Source organism: Amblyomma americanum, chromosome 9 (assembly GCF_052857255.1).
Source record: "Amblyomma americanum isolate KBUSLIRL-KWMA chromosome 9, ASM5285725v1, whole genome shotgun sequence".
Classification (NCBI taxonomy): domain Eukaryota; kingdom Metazoa; phylum Arthropoda; class Arachnida; order Ixodida; family Ixodidae; genus Amblyomma; species Amblyomma americanum.
The window spans coordinates 47,033,513-47,054,095 of NC_135505.1; the positions used below are offsets into that span (position 1 = coordinate 47,033,513).

The window sequence follows — 20,583 nt, forward strand, 5'->3', positions numbered from 1 at the left end:
ATGCAGAGTGCTTTGCATGTGCACAAGTCAATGAAAACAAGAACTACACGAAGCTTTTGTAATTCACAAACAAGGTGACAAGTGCTTGAGCTTTTCCTCGCTTCACCTATCGAAGACATATATAGGCTTCCTAGATGTACCCGCAATTGTGACAATATTGGATTGATGTTTTTTGCTTGTGTTGTATGCCATTTGTATTTACTGCGATATCGCATGAAATACACTCAGTTGTAAGTTCGGCGCAGTGTCCATCACTTCTTGTCTTCCTGCCCCAATTTTCGCACAGTTTCCTTGCTATAAACAACAAGTTACTGTCTGGATGCATAGCTGTCCAAAGTGCTAAAACTGGCTAGTGAGCAACTCAAGTAGCGTGTCAATGCTCCTGCTTTAAGCAAACAAAAGACATCGTTAAAATGCTGGATCTTTTTCTGGTAATGGTGCTAAAAGTCTGTGCAGCATCAGAGCAATTTTCTTCTCGCATAAAATTTTATTTCCTGACCTCAGTTCCGTCAGTGTGGACTAGCTGCAATAATATCGACTCAAGTTAAAAGGCTGCATCCAATGCTTCTGTTCGAAGCAAACAACAGGACACTCTGCCTGTGTCGAACTACGCATAGTGGCCTTGAGGTGCTGTCGAAGACAAAAGTTTTTCCCCTCTATTTCCGGATGAGCTTCCCGTGTTCACGCAGAAAACCGTGGACGCTTGTCGTTTCCGAAACCAAGGTGCGGCGGCCCGCGCGGCTATTCTCGTGCTGGCTCATCCCCAGCTGTCTATTTCTGCAGGGGGGGTGGGGCTATGCAAGTTGTTTAGCCCTCTTCCTTCCTGCCAGTCGACCAACTCTGCTTGTAGTAACCAGTAGTCTAATAAACTGTAATTATAAAAACGTTTTATTACGTGAAGAGTATTCTTACTCTTGTTAATACTAGCTTACCTAGATTAACCTCAAACCACAACTTGTCCTTACTGCTAATGAGGAATATGTAATTATGAAAAGTTCGCTGTTTTTTCACAGCCTTACTAATATGAAACAACATATCAAAATGTATTGAGCAATATCTTCTTGAAGTACTTTCAGAAATGAAAAATATTTGTCCCCTTAAATCGATGCATTGCTAGCAATTTAGCAATAAATGATTACTTGCATTATTTATTCATTTGTTCCCTTCTGTTACATAATGCTGCCAATGTATGCACTTTTTTTTAGTGTGTGTATGCACAGACAAGACGTTCTCCTTCCAATTCGTGCACTGCGAAATGAACTGAAAAGGAAGTTATTTCGTGATCCAATTTTATGATAAGCTTCAAGCAAGTGAATGCGGTCAGGCTAAATGCACAACACTAGCAATCAACAGCCATTCAAGAAAAAAAAAAGAAAGCTTATTTCTACCATTGCAAATTTTAGGCACTAAGATTACATCTGCACTCGCAGGTAAATGGAGAACGTCCACCGTGCCATATCTTCATGCTGTGCATATAAACAGCTCGACCTGAGTGGATGAGAACAAAGGGCCAACAATTGTTGCCCCTCCAGCCACTCCATTAGATGGTTGATGTGGTTTAACATCCTAAAGCGACTCAGGCTATGAGGGATGCTGCGGAGGAGGGCTCTGGATAATTTCGACCACCTGCAGTTCTTTAATGTGCACTGACATTGCCCAGTACACAGGCCTCTAGTATTTCACCTCCACCGAAATTAGTCCGCCATGGCCGGGATCGAATGAATATCTTTCAGTTCAGCAGCTGGGCACCATAATCACTGAGCCACCGCCACCCCATTACATCGGAAAGGCGCAAACATTTCATCTTCGGAAACAGCACGCCATGTTACAACTATCGTTAGGACTGTTCCTCCTCCACCATTTTTCACACCATTTTTAACACTTGGGTCGTTTGTGGTGTATTTTTGCAGCTTCCAATTACATTGGTGCAACCCTCGTAAACAGCCCATGTATGATATTTGTATCACATAGAATACCCAGAATGAGGGTCACTGAGGAATTTTTGGCATCTGCATGCAATTCAATCCAAGTGTCTATGTACACCAGCCGTCAAAAGTTTATGGAACACAGTAAAAGAAAAAAAAAATGAACTCAACACCATCTTTGCATGCAGCATATCTAGATGCATGCAGTCCAATTCTGAATGTACAAATTGCACACTGCCTTATAAAACAAGAAGCAATGAGCCCTGTATGCGAAAAAATTAAATTTCTTCTCAAAAGTCGTTCTCCAATACTTAACGACATAGTTGTACATATTGAACATTACTGAAATGAAAATTTGCAAGTAGAAAAAAATAGGCAAAAAAAAGAATGCAGTGAGCAGCCTACAAGGCCTTCTATCAAAGCAACATTTTTGCAGCTGCAGTCAGCTTGCACTGCAAGTATGGAAGACTTAGCTCGCAGAACTTCAAGCCAAAAGATGCTCCCCCCTTTATTTTTCTCTCTCAGTCACAAAAGCACAATAATGCTTTGCAAAGTGATGCTGACACAGGACCACTGTCACAGCATGCCTCTAACATTAGAAGCTGCAAAACTGTAAATATATGCCCTCACATTCACGGAAACTCCATACAGTGGTGGAAGGCATTTGTTGGAGCCTATCTGTCCTAGAGAATTTATAGCTAGTCTTTCATTTCTGCACAGTCACTGCTGGCAAAAGACTGACACCAACTGGGAGAATGAACGTAACTGAACAAAAAGCTGCTGGCTATTTGGAGCAGGTCAAAAGGTCACTCATTTTCATTTGGATGCATGTTGCAATGGAATTCAGAAATGCAATAGCCAAGAACTGTAATTCTGGGTTTATAACTCAATACAGGTAATCATAAAGCCATTATAGGGCTTTTAGTAAACAACCCATTTATGAAAATAAGAGTTTAGCAGCAAGGAGGTAACTGCAATCAGTGAACTCTAGAACTATTTTTGGATACTGAACATTTCAACAAGTCTGGAATGAGCGTAATGACAACAAGTCTGGAATGAGCGTAATGAAGGTTTCATAAATGAAAACATGTTGAAACGGCACGTGACCAGCATAAGTTTCCGGGAAAAAAAATTGCATGAACCTAAACAGTCCTGACAAACTTGAACCACCATTAACAATTTCCACAGTGACTACTGCATAGCATTATTTGTATGGCTTTCTGCATGCTGTGGCATTTTGCACATTTTTTTTTGCCTATTTTGCGGGTAGCATGCAGGCATTCATGGTACAATTTTGTCACAAAACCATGAATGCACGGGTCAGATGGTTATCAACCTATAACAAAAGTTGGTTTAAAAACATTCTTGACAAACATGGTAAAGAAAAGGAATCCAGATTTCCATACCATTATTACCATTTCTTGATGTGCCTTGCCTCTGGGTGCCTAATACCTCACTTCCCTGAATCAGTTCAGTACCCATCCATAGAAGCCTGATATGCCTTGCATCAGAAACAGTAATAATAGTAACCCAGGGTAAAAGGCTGCAAATGCAATGCTAAGGCACACAGTAAGGTGCACTACATGCCTTGTCATGCTGAAGGCGGCGCTTGATGATCTTGGAGCAACAGACATTGACGGCGCCCCGGATGTGGCATGTGTTGAACTCCAGAAAGGGCCGGCTGTCAATCACCAACACCTGCAACAGCCATGGCAGAAGACCATTTGGATACTCCACGCACAAAGCAGATTTTCCTCCAACAACATCACTGCCAAGTGCTGAACATGTAGAACAGTGCCTTATGTTACCCCCACAGATAACACGGAACAACATCATTATACGCCAATGGTCCCAAGGAAATGGCTCAATGTTGTAGCATCAACCAGATCGCGAGAAGTAGTTTAATTGCAGTACAGGTGGGGACTCACTGATTGTATAGTGTACGGGCATTCCCCGGCAAGGTGCTTGACTTTCTCAGGCATGAAGTGTGTGGAAAAAGTGACACCTCGTCTCTGCTATAAAAACACCAATGCACCGCACACTCATATACAAGGCATTGCTTATGAATAAAATTGAGTTGCTAGTCAGCAGCTGCAACGTGCTCTCTCTGCTGTCCTCCACTATGCTGTTTGTGAAGCAGGTGCGAAGAGATCTGTTCAAGAATGTTTTCACTAAACAGGAAGTTACGACTGAAATGTGAGCACCAGCGATCAAGATCCGCACATCCTACAATGAAAGTGGACATCTGGCGGACGTCCCTGAGATCTCCACCACCTTCACGTCAATGCTTACAAGATTGTAAGCACAAAATGAACAAAAAGACATGCCTCAAATAAAAGGCATTTTCAGTGCAATGGGTTAAATAGCAAAGGCTATAAGTAGGGCCCTACATTTTTGGCTTTTATTTTTTGCAAGAACTGGGTAGGTAAAATATGGGTCAACTTTTTTATGTAAATATGGGTAAATATCACGGTATCGATTTGTATCCATACTAGATGGTGCCATTCTCAGTGTCCCTTTATGTCGTCTGTGTTTAAACTCTCGTTCTCTTTTCCTGCCCACAATTGTACGCAAACTAACAGGCGAGCCACAAAGGCACCCACACAGATGAAGAGGAGCTAGTTAACTCACCCGTGCAGGGTCTGTACGCAACATGCCGGCCAGATGGGCGGCCCCCACCAAGGACACACGCTGGTCGGCCATGTTTTCGCCTCCCTCTGCTCAAGCGGCCACCGCCAGGCACCGCCCACCGCACCATCGTGTCCGCCTGCGAGCGTCCGCCACAGGGTTGGTCAGCCGCGGTCATCTCTCACTCAAGCAAAAATATCCACGGATAATATATATGCGCCACAATGAGTAAGATATCAGATGGCCTGCTTTGAAAGCAGGAACTTTCACTGCAGCCATTCCTTTTCCCAGGATGCCAAGGACAGACTGACAGGTGACTATATCCCAGCTGTCACTCCACGAGCAAATTTTCATGACCTGGTGCCATATGGTCCGGCGGGCACACTGCGTGCTCAGCCCCACATGTGACACATCAGGCAGATGGTGCTAAATCTTGCATCTATGATTTGTGCTGAAAAGAAAGAGGGAGCTAAGGGAAGCTGCTGGGATCGCTCACATGCATGCAAAGTACTTCACGCCCGAATAGAGAACCACGATATATCAAAATATTGATTGCATCTAACAGTCAAAAAATCCCCTCGAAAATCACACATAGCTTTACAGCATTACTGTTCCAGTGTATCGAATCGATGTTCAACGGAGCATTCAATAAATCGAACGGCGCACCGAGCTTCTGCAAGTGGCGCTTCTAATGGCGCACTTCGGTCACTTTTCGCGCGCGAATCTGAGACGCTGCGGAAGCCAACTGTACCTCGATTTTATTGGCACTATTCCTTTTACACTGTACTGGTAAGACGATGTCTTATGAAAAGCAGCAACTTATTACAAAGCACTTTGGTTAGGCCCAGCAACGCCTATCGAGCCGTATGCTGCCAAGCACGCCGGTGGCCGGCACAATGCTGCAAGCGCATCGCAATGAAAGGTTCCCTGAAAAGGGTGTTAGATTGTCTACAAAGTGATCGAATTATGTAGACTACAAGCCGACAGTCGTTCATGGGGCGTACAAGCCCTCAAAAGCGAGCTGATAATTTTACAATAGAATTTTTAAAACTGCTGCTTCCGCGACCAGCGGCGACCTGCTGTGCTGGACTTTCGCACGAATCCGCGCTCGTTATGCAATGTAGCGCTCGTTACGTCAGCAGTGGACTGCTAGCATTGGTTCGCGCGCGTCGGCAGCCGGCGGAAGGGGGCAGTGCGAGGGGGCGGCGGAGGAGCGAAGAGAGGAGGGGGAAAGGCGCGAAGACGTGGAAATTCAAATTTTGTCTGCCGATAACTAAGCTTCCACAAAACTCATCTAAAAAATTGTTGCTGCAGGATATTTGCGAAGCGGCGTCGTTTAGCATCCCAGGCACATCGCATCCCGTTTCACAGCCCCTTTAAGCGTGGGTAGAGCAATGTATACGGAGTGTTGCAGTTTGATGGACGTCGCTTTGCGCTCCCCGCAGACGCCCGATTTTCGAACGGCGCGAGCAACGGCCCAAATTTATTGAGCCACAGCGGCGAGGGTAATCCCGTTTCCTAAATTCTAAAAACTGATGCGGTAATTACAAACGGCCGGCTACAAGTTTGTAATTGGAACCAGACGCCTATTTATGGGTGCAGCAGAGTCCAGACAGGAAACGGTCCTGAGCCCTCATTCCGTGCAGTGGCCTCTGCAGCACCTTGCGCACCCTCTCCAACTTCCCCTTTTCACTACCGTTCGCCCCTCAGCACCGCAAGCACGAACTATGAACAACCCACACCCCACAGCACCGGAGACAAAGGACCCACTCCCCTTTCCTGCCCAGCTTCTGTTGAGATAAGCGGATTGTAGAAAAGAGCCAGACTTCCGCCGGGCTTTCTGGACCCAAAGATGGCGGCCGTTGTACGGTGACACAGAAAACAATATATTCTTAAAAATTAGTGGCGGGCTTCCTTGAAACACCTCGTGCATGGACCATATGCACGCTTTTCAAGGCCACCTGCAGGAAATAGAAGGCAGGAAAGGAAACTGTATACGCAAGCCACGCTTCTCTCCGGCATGTCGTCAAAAGAAGAACTGCCTGACATTCGCCGTTCCCAAAAGCGAAGCAGAATAGTGACAGGTGTATTTCACACGCACGTTGTCAATCCGTGGCGAATGGGCGGTGCGCATATAGGGCACCATTTTTCTCCCTTTGTGCAACCCTTCCAAACATGTCAGTACGATATGATCCGCGCGAGCACAGGCGGCAAGAACGACCGCCGAGGACAACTGCATCAAATTATTTTTCTCGATAAGAACTGATCCTTTGATTCTTTGTGGCTATGGTGGCGTTAGCAAAGGACGTATTCAGTGGCGAAAAAATCGGATTTTGAAATCTCGCCTCTAGCCGATTCACACTCGTGACGCACATTAACGAAAAATATGGGTTGCCAACCGTTTTGAAGTGAATGGCGGCATAGCGTATACACTCTGGGATTCGGACGAGAATTTCGCTACAGAAGCACGCATTTTACTTGCGAAACCGGCCGCTGATTGCGCCACCTGTATTTACTTTTTTTTTGGCGGCGGGGGGGGGGGGGGGTACTTTCTAGTTAAGCTCTTTTCGGTGGCAGCTAGTGGTCTGCTCGTAATTAGAAATTGTGCACCGTACCGATGGAATAACACCATCTGCCGGGCTAGTTGCCGATGGAAGTCGACTCCTATTTACCCTCACTGTGCTTTTAGTAATTACGATAATAAGGCTTGGAAGAAACGAAAAACGCACAGTAAATGTCTCAAAAGTCACGGTGGACACCTCAACCACGCCCTTATTAGTGGAGCGATGAAGGAGAGCAGGAGAAGGAAGGGAGAAATAGGCGCCGTAGTGGAGGACTCCGGATTAATTTCGAGCACCGGGGGTCTTTAATCTGTCCTGACATCGCACAGCACGCGGGCGCCTTTCGCATTTCGGCAACATATCTAGATATGACAGTCGCCGAGGTGATTCGAAGCCATGTTCTTGGGCTCAACTGTCGAACGCGACGGCGGGTGCGCTGCCTCCGCGGTTAAATTCAGCGCTTTGAAAGCAAATGGGGATATTAATTGGTCTTTGGGGAAAGCAAATGGCGCAATATGTCTCGTATATCGTTGGACACCTGAACCGCGCAGTAAGGGAACGGATAAAGGAGGGAGTGAAAGAAGAAAGAGGTGCCGTAGTGGAGGACTCCGGAATAATTTCGACCCCCTGGGGATCTTTAACGTGCACCGACATCGCACAGCACACGGGCGCCTTTGCGTTTTGCCTCCATAAAAACGCAGCCGCCGCGGTCGGGCTCGAACCCGGGAACACCGGATCAGTAGCCGAGCGCTCTAACCACTGAGCCACCGCCGCGGGTGGGACGTTTTCGCAAGATGAAACTGAACCGCATAAGCAAAAACCTTTCGCCGTGACACTCATTCCAACACAATTGGAGCGTTTCTTTCGAACACACACAAACGCGCCCTTTCCAAACGCTTTGCCCAGTGTTTCGGAATAGCCTCGGCGATATTGCGCCGACGCAAATGTAGCTTCCGCAACATGGATGGATGGAAGGTAGGAGCGTCCCCAACAGGGTGGTGGCAGTTGCCACCATGATCGCTTTTATTTCTTTATTTGTGTTTAACTGTGACGTAAGTTAATAAAATTCGCCATATTTTTTAAATACGTCTTCCTACACTTTTAACCTTATGTCTCCTCTCTGCTTTTCAGCCCCCAATCTTCCAATCTCTTTTGATAATTTCCACCGCAGATCTATTTACATATGAATATTGCTGTCGCTAAACCCCAGGGCCTCAGGAAGAGTGGCTGTGCCTGAATCGACATCGGGATGGATACCATCACATTTGAGTATGACATGTTCAATTGTTTCTACAGATTTACCACACGCACCGCATGTGTCATCTTGTTCGTTAAATTCCTGTTAGCGGACGGATGCCGCACTTTGCATATCGCCCCGAGAACAGCCAGCCCATATCTGCACCTCCACCAGGCGCAACCGAAACCCCAAACACGCCCATGGTCCATTCGAGTCACGGCCTCATCGGACCATGGACCAACCGCCGCAAAGCACGTGCTGTCTGCAGCTGCCCAGCGGTCATCCACGCCTTTGCAACCGATCGCTGCAAGCGCCGTCGGAAGCGGGCAATAAGTGGGCACAGCCAACGGTGATCCCCTTTCCCAGCTGAGACCGCACGCAAGCTGGGGCGGTGGTCCCGATAAGCGACGGCTGTCTGGTCCCTCGACGAGCCCGCGTCAAGTAGGCGCTATATACAAAGGAGATTGCCTCGGAAACGCCGATAGGCGCGAAACAGCCTCAAGTGGCGAGATAGGGCGACTGATGAGAGGGTGACTCATGCTCGGACCAGGTGGCGACTCCATGCAGCGAGCTGCTGATATCCAGCATGTGTGGCGCTTGGGCACGCCGCTTTCGCGGTGAATATATCTTTTTTGCCTAAAGCTATAAAAACGTTGTAAATTATAATATAGCGTGAGTTAAAATTTGCGAACACAATTCGCTTGCGAGCAAGGTTTATACGAAGTGATTTCGGTTTCTCACCGTTCAACAGCACGTGTGCGGACGCGCCGCCTCCTACGGTGCACATCTCGAAGTAAACAGTGGCGCCTAAACGCCCCCTCAGTTGGCGGCCGACCAGAGTCAACTTAGCGAGGCTCATTGATGTCTGCGCCAGCATCGTCGAAGGACACTGGGGTCGAAGGTCACTCTCTACCAACCGAAAGTATGTGTCACAGAAACCACGCTATCAGAAGAAAAAAAAAAACATCTTGAATGGGTTCAACAAAGGCGCCCGTGTGCTGTGCGATGTCAGTGCACGTTAAAAATCCCCAGATGGTCGAAGATATTCCGGAGTCATCCACGAGAAGGAAGACTCCTACCGGGCTTTTAATTTCTTGATAACCAATCATTCATTGAATAGTTTATGGTGGTTTTAACCTCCCAAAGCAACTCAGGCTATGAGGGACGCCGTAGTGAAGGAATCCGGAAATTTCGACCACCCAGGGGTCTTTAACGTGCACTGACATTGCACAGTACACGGGCCTCTAGCATTTCGCCTCCATGGAAATTCGACCGCCGCGGCCATGGTCGAACCCGCGTCCTTCGGGTCAGCAGCCGAGCGCCATAACCACTGAGCCACCGCGACCCATTCATTCGTTGAATGAGTTGCACGCAGTACTCCGCTGTGGCTGCATCCGCGTCACTGAAGACGACACCGAGGAAAATGTCGACATGCCGTCTGTAAAAAATGACGCGGCTTTTGTTGGACAACGTTCGCTGCTCAAAGCGACAGTTCGAGAGGGCGCGCAGCTCGCGCGGTTGTTGGAAAAAGCGCCCGTTTCGCCGCTCGGATAACAGTCAAGTACGAGCGACACGGCCGCTGTTCTGCTCTATCTGCACACAGACGCGTGACTGCAAAATTGTATAGGCCACGCGATGCGCTCGTGCACAGGGGTGCACATATCCGTCAGCAGCAGTATCGGTTTGGTCAGGCCACTGCACGTGATCATAGTCGAAAACCAGTTTAAAAGTACAAGAAGTAATAAGGACAGTATAGTCAAATCAACCCTGCAAGTTGCTAATGCGGAAGCATTACTCGTCTCTACGAGAAAATCCAGCGGCGTGTGTGTATGTGCGCTCGCACATGGTACAGAAAATCCCAGCGATGGCGAAAATAGGGTGGCATCACCAAACGGCCGCATGACGCACGCAGAAAGCCGAGCACCGCCACTTCAGACAATCCTATACATGTCCTTCTATATATATACTATACCCGCCACAGGCTGATGTCCATTCGGCGCAAGTTTTCCTGACATTCGGATTGAAATTATGACGCATCCGTTTGTCATATGTTCCGAGTGGTGTTATAGCATTTCTCCTTGCATATATAGCTTGCATACATCAGTCAAGTTGTAGGCTAGCTTGCGACGGGGATTTGAACCGACGACATATTCCCATTCAATTGTATGCCTTCCCAGGCTTTCGCATCAAAACTGATGTAACCGTTCGTCGTACTGTGCTCCAGGTGGTGCCATACGCGAGCGGGTGTATGCGGGTGGTGTCGCACATGGAAGAAAAAAAAAACTCATCCATCGCCTGAAATTGACTCAGTTCTCAAACCACAAGCAAGCGTCTACACCTTGTGTCCACGACATGCTTTCGCAACCCCACACATATGTTTAGTTTAGTTTAGTTTATGGGGGCTTAACGTCCCAAAGCAAAACGGGCCATGAGGGACGCCGTAGTGGAGGGCTCCGGAAATTTAGACCACCTGGGGTTCTTTAACGTGCACTGACATCGCACAGTACACGGTCCCCTATAATTTCGCCTTCATAAAATTCGACCGCCGCGGCCGGTATCGAACATAAGCAAAGGGTAAAGAAAAAGAAAAAGGGTAAAGAAGTTAGGAGTTGCGACATCTACCACAGGATACACTTGTTTTTACGCGTTGACAGAAATGGCGTTTCCATTCATTGCAGAAAGACGGTGTTTCTGCATCTCTCGCTCATTCTGACAGCTCAAAGCATACATAGAGGCTACATTTCTAAACATACTAATGCATTCTCTGCTATAGGCTAATGCATCAAAAAGCATTTAACGAACTGTATAGGCTACACCAGCAGGGGACAATAGAGAGATTTAAGATAGCGCGATCCGCTACCGTGATGAGCTTTTGCGGGAACCCAGATCGCAGTATGCTAAATCTCTTTATAATGAACCGGACGGCGACCAAATTTATGCGCTCTTAGCATATAACTCTGTATGTACATCGACAGTGCTGGCAAAAGAACGTCGAAGTTTCAACGAGCTGACGCGCACTGCTTTATCAACAGGAAATTTATTAATGCGAAATCATCATGTAGGCGAAATAGGCGAAAGGCAACTGAGGGCACTTAACTCTGCTTACGTGTAGGAATGCGAAAGCGTGTGTTTTGAGGAAAGGAAACGTTTTCGACGAAAGAAAAGGGCGCAGTAGCTCTCAGATCTCGACATCTCGGTGGACACCTCAATCTCGCGAAAGCATTACCTCTGGCTCTGGAAAAGTCAAATTTAGCGATACGCGAAGAGCAGCTTTACGCAGCGTAGTGAAGCTTTTGATTCAAAACACAAGAATCGAAATCAAATTGTCTTATCATCTACGCTCAGTTCTACACGTATTATTCGTCTCCCATCATTCCGCTAGAGCCTGAACGACTGCAGCGCCACAGCGTGCACGTGTACATGAATGCGACAGAAGTCGAGTCGAGTGCCCTTTTTGAAGGAAAGTACCAAAAACATTCCGGAAGCGAACAGAGCTCGGGTTGTGTGTTTCCTTCTCAACCCCCTCTCCCTCCACCCCTCCCTCTCTCTCTCTCTCTCTCTCTCCAAAAATCGACTCAAGCCGCATTCTGTCGCATTCATGTAAAGTCATCTAGCCTGGAGTTCATAGTGTTTTGATTACGCAAGGATATCTCAGCCAAAGAGCGTCATGGCTAATGCATTTCGGTCCACTCGTGGCAGGAGAGTCAAAGGCCCATCTTCCCCGGCACGTCAGCCCTGAAAGGCCGAACATCACCCACTGCAGGGAAGAGTCAGGCTCCGTCAAATGAACCCTGTCCTGTGCCAGCTGCATGCTGCCGCCAGATCCCTGCAAACTATTCCTTACCTCATGCACCCACCTATCTCTCTGCCGCCCCCTGCTACGCTTGCATTCTCTTCGAATCCTGTCCTTTACTTGCCTTCGCATTACGTGCCTTGGCCAAGCCGAACACCGGGCTGGGGGAAATCTTGAACCCATTTGAAGACCTGCACTCTACTCTAAACACGAATATGCCTATATGGTACTAAAAAAGAGAGCTGACATCAGGGGCGCTCCCCTTTTATAAAAGGGTGCGCGATAGGGGACAGCTTACTACCTTTTTCATCATTTCTGTTAATAGAGTAATCTTGCAGCACTGATTATCGAGTCCCGCAACTCGCACTAACGAGGTATCCCACTACACCGTTCTTCTCCGCGTGGCAGCCACGTGTTGCGAAGAACGCTCGCAAGGTGCGCACAATCGCCTGCGCCTTTTCGGCGTCACGCTTGACGGTGCGGGAGCTCGAACTGACCAGACCTCACTGCAGTCGAGCTTGACCATTCCGTCCAGTGCCGCATTCCATTCAAGTTGCACTAGATTGGCTTCTTCCCTGACAATCGCAGACCTCCTCACAGTCGCGGCTCTTAACAGAACTGAAGTGGTTGTTTAGACTCGTTAGCGACCATGGTTAAAGAATGCAGCGCGAGTCCCGTCCACTTCTTCGTTTGTCCTTGTCTTTTCGCGCTGCATTCTTTAATGATAACAGAGCTCCCCCACGTGACAGTTGTATGCAACCCACATACGACATCGTGACGTGATCGCGCCCATTAAGTGCACGTGAGCGGCGCATGCAGTCGCAGTGGCTCGCAGGACGTCTTTGTTCCCCGTGCAGGCGCGTTACTGCTTCGCTCTGTGAGCGAGACGGGGAAGAAAAAAGCGATAATCGATTGCCAACGCTGCTCCCGTGCAAACGAGTGCTCGCTAACGCAATAAATTACGCCCCAACAAACGTGCTTTCAGCTGCCCTCGGCAGATGTGGAACAAAAATCTGGTCCTTCTTACGCAGGCAATACACAAGCACACCTGATACCAGCGCACTGAATGCAGAAGCTATAGAAGTAATGTAACGCAGCAGGTGGCGTCGTATTTGACACAAACTGAGCTCAATTTGCTTGTACTGAAAGAACCACATGTTCAATCTGTCACTCGCTAAACCGCCAACGAATCTAGGGAAACCGAGGATGGATTAGGGGCCCTTCAGGAAAATTTCGACTCGGCACTTGCGAAGTACAAATACAAGATTTGTACAGCTGCGCAATCATGAAGGCAGCGAAGTGAAACGGGAAAACCGACTCCACCGTTGGGGGGTCTTCGTAAATACATAATCAACTGCTGCGGTGACCAGCTGAATTGGAGCATCGGAGCCGGACTATTCAGAGCTTCGTATAGCAAGAAACTGAACACAACTGTCAACCCCGATCCCGCCGACCTCGTGATGTGGGAGCCATGCCGCCAGCTTGCAACTGCGGCTAGTTTGCTCGTACGTTAATTACGTTGAGTTAGCGCGCTGAAATTAAGACCTGAAGGATGGCTAGAAGCGTAGTCGTATCTATTCCGCGTAGCCGTCGTGTAGCTCACAACTGTAGCGCGCTATTTCAAGAGAGAATTAGCGAAGCTTTTCGTAATTAGAACCTAAAGAAGTAACTCTAAAGTCTAAAAGAACGACAAGGCTGACTCTCAGCTTAAAAAAATAACGGTGAGGTCTAACTACGCCAGATCTCAACCTACTGTACATCTTTCCAGGGGAAAGGCAAAAGTTGCTCACAAATAAAAAAAAATGTTAGGAGTAGTGACAAAGCATCATCGCCCGCTCTCGGCCGATAACTGAACACTCAAAACGAGAAGAAAAAAAAAAAGAAACCTTCGCCTCCATTAAATCACTCTCAGAGCTATCGATGTGACGCGCAAGAGAGGAAAGGGGGTCAAAATGGCAATCGCCGTTAACAAAAGAATGAGCCATACGCCCTCGACATAACGTCGTGTTTGGAAATTTCATGGGCGTCTATGAAGCTATAGCTCTCCACAGAATAACGTCAGGTCCCGCCTTTTCCAAGGGAAACCAAGCAATGCTTCTCAGCCGTATAGCGGAAGCCCTTGCGGCACGTAGGTAACCCTAAAGGCCAAAAGGTTCCGAAAAGTCAGGAGATGGTTTCCCCGTATACCCTGTACAGATTCGCGGTCGGCGTACCCTCGAAGGAAGCTCTGCAGCACGACTAACTCTGGTAGAAGTTAATGAAGTCTGCGGTAAAATTTTGTTCGTTTTCGAAAGAAGGAAACGTTGGGGACAATTTGATTTCACTGAGCCTAATTTTCTTTACAAAAACAAAACTTACCACAAGACTTCACCCTTTTGAACAGGGATTTCGTCGTTTAGGGCTTTTAAAAATGCTACAAGTAAATAAAGATTGCTTTCCCAGCAAAAAAAAAAAAAATGCTATCAAAATTTTGAGAGTGACGCGAGCTCGGCAGCTTAGCAGCGTAAGACAATTAAAACACGACCATACGTGGGCGGACCAATGTTGCGAATCGGCAGCGTGGTTTCCCGACGTCGCCTGTGAAAGCGTTGAGACAACGCAGCTGAAAAGAAAGCTCGGTGCACTGTGACAGACTGCCCCCCAGTGCACGAGCTTGAACATGGCGTCTCATCGCTATCGTCATAATCATCCCCGCTAAGGTTAGGAGATTGGTGGAGGAAATCAAGGGAGGAGTGAATTTGGAGATGAAGAGATAGTCAAACTATAATTAGCGGCATTAAAATACATTTTAAAAGCGAAAAAACCAACAAGGGGCAAATTATAGCCTAGGTGGCGCAAGCTGCCGCCCCATACAAAGGGTAATGACGTTATCCATCCACCCACAGAGAGAATGAAAGGGAAATCTATAATGTGAGTAAGTTAGGAGAAAGCCGCCCGAGCAACAGGGAGATTCAGAATAGGGGGACGACATCGATTAGATGGACAGGGGAATCGCGGGGTGCTAGTGCGTATGCGCAGGACAATAACCCGGGGGGGGGGGGGGGGGGGGGTCGATTTTCGATGGAGGCGAAATTCTAGAGGCCCGTGTACTGTGCGATGTCAGCGCACGTTAAGGAAGCCCAGGTGACGAGATTTCCGGAGCCCTTCCCTACGGCGTCCCTCATAGCCTGAGTCGCTTTGGGACGTTAAACCCCAATAAACCATAAAACCTTACAGCTCTGCGAATGCGCATTAGAGCCCCGCTACTCCCGTTTCCCATAATCGACAGAGTCCCCCTATTCTAAAACTCCCTAATGTGTGTCATCCCTTCCGGCGGGACCAGTTCTACCCCTTCGGTACGCGCCGGGCTTGACCACTTCCCTCCCCGGGCCCCTGTGGGAATCTCCTCTGAGGGGGCAGTCAGTCACTCTCCCAACAGTCAGCGTGGCAGAGGACGCGCAAAGGACGGTGAAGACGATCCCTGGTGCACCTGCAATGGGGGCATATGGCGCGCACCAACCCGTCCGCCGACGGACCACCGATAGGCCACCCCAGACAACACCAGGCGAGCGAACCAAAACAAAGGGAAACGGGCGGGATCTGATAAGAAACGATAAGCGAATCGAGGCAGACGCCATAGCCTAAATAGAAGCGGATAAAAACCGGCACACACTGTGCGAAGGAGATTGCTCATCGTCCAGGAGACTACACTGGGACCCTTATCTGAAAAATGACGAGTGGCCGCGATGACTCATGGGCGTCCCTATCCGCACATTACAGACACCGAGCCGCGGCGCGTCTGTTGACCTCAGTTGTTTCCAGTGGCAATCAGCTGTTTTAAGGCGAAAGCCTCGAATGGCTCATCAGCAACCAAAACCGGCGCCCAGGAAAAATGGTCCACAAAACCCCACAACCATATCGTAAGCAAACAAAAACAAAATTCGTTCCGAAGTGTGGGTAATTGAACCTAGATCCTTACGTGCTGTGAATACGAAAGAATGATTTGACCTAAAAAGCCTTTACCATCAAGTCCTGTGGCCTCCAAGACAATAAAAGTCTAGGATTGTTCACAAAAAGTTCCCGTTCTAACAACCAGATGGCCCCACTAGGCTGCTTACTATTTCTTCTCAGTTGCAAACGCTGAACTTGCCGTGCGAATGTTGACAAATGGCGGAACGTCCCGTAAAATGCTTGCGTTTAGCTCACGTAAGCGTGTACACGCTTATGGTACGTAGGCAGAGCGTTAATTTTATCTGTGTACGCCGGAAGCAGAAGACACACAGACGGCCAGGTGCGGAGGAACACGTTTGAAGCGCTCTCCTGGTTGGCCGAGGTGGTCTCTAGCCTCCATAGTGCTGCAAAGAAGTTGTGAGATCATATGGAGTTACAGTGCATGTTGGTGGCCACGAACGATGCGACGGTGTAGAGCTGCACTGATAACGCATTCCCCAACGCCTTCCCCTTTCACTCATACTCGCCTGCTACTAATGTTGGAGGAAACAGTGTCCAACTAGAATCCAGCGTGTGTTCTTTCGCTGCTGGGTTTGAAACTAACCGCTTTGATGCGCGTACGGCCACACCAAGCGGACTCTCAAAAACCAATAAACTGCCTGAGCAGCACACAGTGCTCATGAAAAATCCGCATACAGCAGCGCGACAGCCCCAAGATGCGAACATAATGCGCCGAAGTGTACAAACGCACCCACAAAGGCGCACGGTATAAATAAAACCGAGATAGTTGAAAACGTCGACGGCTCTCGCTAAGTTGAGAGGAAAATTCGTCAAACAATAGAGACATTTAGTATACGTAAGCATTTAGCGGGAGGTAACAGAGGAGGTCGCACGACCACTTTTAGTTTATCGTATGCCAACCTGAACGCAACAATAGCGTAGGTTGTAGTGGCGCCATCTGGTGTTAAATTGTGGAAATATGTTGCGACAAAGTTTTCTCTATTTAGCCAAGGCATGGCCAAGGTTATCCAAGTCGCATCACGCAGATAGCCGGTTGCGTGGCCAAATGGTTCGTGCTCTCCACAGTGGAGGTAGGGCCCGACTTTTTTTAGGTAACCGAACCGAGCGAGGTTCTTAATTACGTCATGGTGCGTAATATCATCCTTTCGGACCCCTACTACCACGATGTCAACGCACACACGTGCTACGAGCACTGCGACGCAGCGTTGCTGCGACGGGCTTGGTGGCTAGCCTAGACGGACCAGCTAACCGCCGAAACGGCTACTTTTGGCAAGGCTGTGACTACATTTCCTTAAGAATCCAAATCAAGGCAATCCACAGTCGGGTCTGTCTTGTTAGGCTTAAGAGCTGCGGAATCGTTACACAGAATCGAAAATTGGGCAAGTTTATCCCTCTTTTTTTATGCTGTTGGCGAGGCGAGGCAAAGCGAATATCACGTGTGCCATTTAAAGCAATGAATATGCCTAAAAGCCCAATAACATTGACGAATTCTCTCCGAAGCGGGGGACGTGGGCGCCGCCATCTTGGCAACGCTATTTTTCCTAGCGTACGCAAGAGCACGCACGCTAAATTCCACAAACAGCGTACGTAACGCGCACGTACGCTAAACCTCGATTTGGAATAGCGTTTAGCGCACGCGCAGTACGAAGCACGCTATTTTGCAGCGTACGCTATACTAAATGTCTCTAATTACACGGCGAAACGCACGAGGCAAGGAAAGCGCAGAAGAGGACTACACGGCGCGCCGATATACCACAAGCCTCTTGGGCAGCTTTCGCAGCTTTGCGAGATGAACGCAGTATACCAAGGCCAAGCTTGGCTGAAGAGCGAAAATTCCGCGACGAGCATTCCTTGCCGCACCTACGCGCCGCCTTCGAAGTCGACGGCGATCGAAAGGTAGCCACCAAACAGCGGCGAAGTATTCCGAGAACTCCCTCCCACCAGGCGTCACGCAGAAACCAAGCGTATACTATTACAGTGGTGGCATACATGTATACCCCACAGCAACCAAATGAGCGGCGCTAATTGCGCGGAACCAATCTGACGTGAGGCAGTGGTTAACGCCCATAGGTATGGCTGCGAAGATGATCGCTTCCTGGACGACTTCTGGCGTGTATAATCGAGCGGCTGCTCACCTTGAAGTCGTTGTGGTCATCTCGAAAGGCGTCGCTCAAACCAAGTCGCACAACGTCGCCAACGCAAGGGAGGAGTGCCTCAAGTTGGTATACCGATCGCTCGAAATGATGGCTGCATTCCGGCGTCCCTTCGATGCGCGTTCGATTATTTCGCCGCCGTAGGCAACGCCGCTCTCTCTCCGTCTGTGCTGTGTTTGTTTGCTTTACCGACAACCTGCTCGCGCCTCAGGCCTTCGCCGCATTCGAAGGTGCGCCTGCATGCGCATGCCGATGCACGTAGCGGAACGCGATCCACGGAAGGCACGTCCCTAGCCCGGACGCTAACCGATGACTGGCGCATGCGCAGTTGTGTCCTCGTGCAGGCATAGGCTCGCGAACAGCCGTGGAGCCCGCAGGCTTATCGCACGGGGGCATCCACGTTTCGAAACGGTGACAGAAGCGCGACAACAGTTCCTTGGCCGGAAGAGACGAAAGACGCGAGATTCGGGTAACAATGGGAGAGCCTTTCCTGCCTGAGCTGGAAGCACGGAAGGAAATACCGCGCGATCGCAGCATCGCTTTCGTCGAAATGCACGCGTTGCAAACGCCGCACTGGTTCCGCCTGGGCTGCTGGCCACGAGAACGAACGCGCATGCTCTTGCACTTCCGATCCTGCCGCTTTTTGTCATCAGTACCTTGCGAAAACACACACCTACAACACACGGCACACACGTTATAGTAAGGGAAAAATACGTACGAACTACGGCACGCAGAAACTTAGCTACAGAATCTGCGCTTTTTTAAACGATCACCATCCTGCTGTAAGCATTATTCACGACAGTACGTCATTGAAAGCTTTCAAAAACAGCAGCGCTATGTATCTGTTGTCACTCCAGGCATAACCACTCTTTTCGCTAATATTCTGCAGTTTCACGCACTATTTGTCCAATTGTGCATAAATGTTCGAAATGAAATAACTCCAGTTTCAATGTTAACCAATCCACTCTGTATCTCCATCTCGTTTAGCGTTCATTTCACGCTCTGAATGTCTTGTGCTCTCGACTGGGAGCAAGAAGCGCGCAGACTCTTTGCCAGGCATCCACTTGCCTTCTGGTCTGCGCCCTAGGCAACTGTACCATACGCTCTCTGGACAAACTCTTTGACTCTGACTTTCATTTCCTTTCGTCAAATGCCAATCTACTGTGTCACCTCCTTTCCTCAAATACCAATCTACTGCGCCATTTGCTTTCCCCAAATGCCAATTTTCCGATTTCCGAACAGAACGGACCCCAGCAGGACAGTGGCTTATTTCGTTATTCATGCGCGTGTGAAATAAAATCACTACCATCCCCACAAGGAGACTGCTGTGACTGAAAAACAAAAGACCGAAACGTGAAGGGCACTGGAACCACCGACCACACTTGCACAAGTACGCAGCGGTGGCGACGGATTACCCGGGCGCTTGCAGCTGACCTCTAGCGCTCCACTACGGCAGGGCTCATGGCGCACTGTGCATTTTAAGCATTAAGATGCCATCTTAAAGCATTAGCGCACGTTGCCTTTGAGCTCCTGAACGCAGTTAACCTGTGTGCGCGTTAGCAACGTTCCACGAACGCCGAGTCTTTGTGGTCCAAGTCTATACCGTCGCGCTGTCAGTGCCTCGCAGTGTTCGTGTAGTAGCTAGCTGGCCAGTCGAACAAAACGCACAACCAGCTGCCCCCAATTGCTCCTTTGCTAGATGTCAAAGGGCCTTAACAGTTCAATAGCCCCGTGGAGACAGTAAATCCTAACCCTTTCTCACCCCTTTAAGCTTCTTCGTTCTTCTAACCATCACCAATTCTTCCCGTTGGAACGTTAAACCCCTATAAACCAATTCTTAAACCCTAATTAACCCTTCCTGCTTTCGGAACCCTATAACATGCTCTTTCTAATTTATACATTCCCCTGATCAGTGCGCACTAGACCTTGAATCTTCCCACATCGCATCTCTTTAACGGGGGCTGGAGGCTATCCCATTGCGAGCAATCGGCTCGGCTTCTTAAGCGCAGCCGCAGCAGGCACAACGCGAACTTGCACGCACACTGCCCCGTACGTGGTCCCAAGCGCTGAGCGGCCGGCATGACCTTGGGCTCATCTCGCGAACCAGCTGTCCCCGAGCGATGAGCGGTCTGGTTACGGCTAGCTGGTTAACGGTGACATTTACAGTGCAGAGGGTGGAATAAGACACGGCGGGGAAAGAATGCGCCAGTCCATGTTCGCCTCGCCTCAAGTCTCCGCCAGGTTGTTTCCCGCCGCACAGTCATCTCCGAGCGATACCCGCGGAGCGGCGAGCGCATGTCGCAACCGGAGCGCGGCCCGTTTCACATGCCGACAG

General features: G+C 48.9%; 1 protein-coding gene across 2 annotated transcripts in view; it reads right to left on the reverse strand.

Moving 5' to 3' along the window:
* LOC144104377 (uncharacterized) overlaps window positions 1-20,583 on the reverse strand; it is a 112,237-nt gene that overhangs the window by 37,985 nt on the left and 53,669 nt on the right. For both annotated transcript variants that reach the window (XM_077637338.1, XM_077637339.1), the window contains exons 2-3: window positions 4,557-4,692; window positions 3,513-3,623 (exon numbers count right to left, since the gene is read on the reverse strand). In XM_077637338.1, coding sequence (XP_077493464.1) covers window positions 3,513-3,623; window positions 4,557-4,628 — 183 coding nt within the window. In that variant the 5' untranslated portion in view covers window positions 4,629-4,692. The remainder of the gene's footprint in view (window positions 1-3,512; window positions 3,624-4,556; window positions 4,693-20,583) is intronic.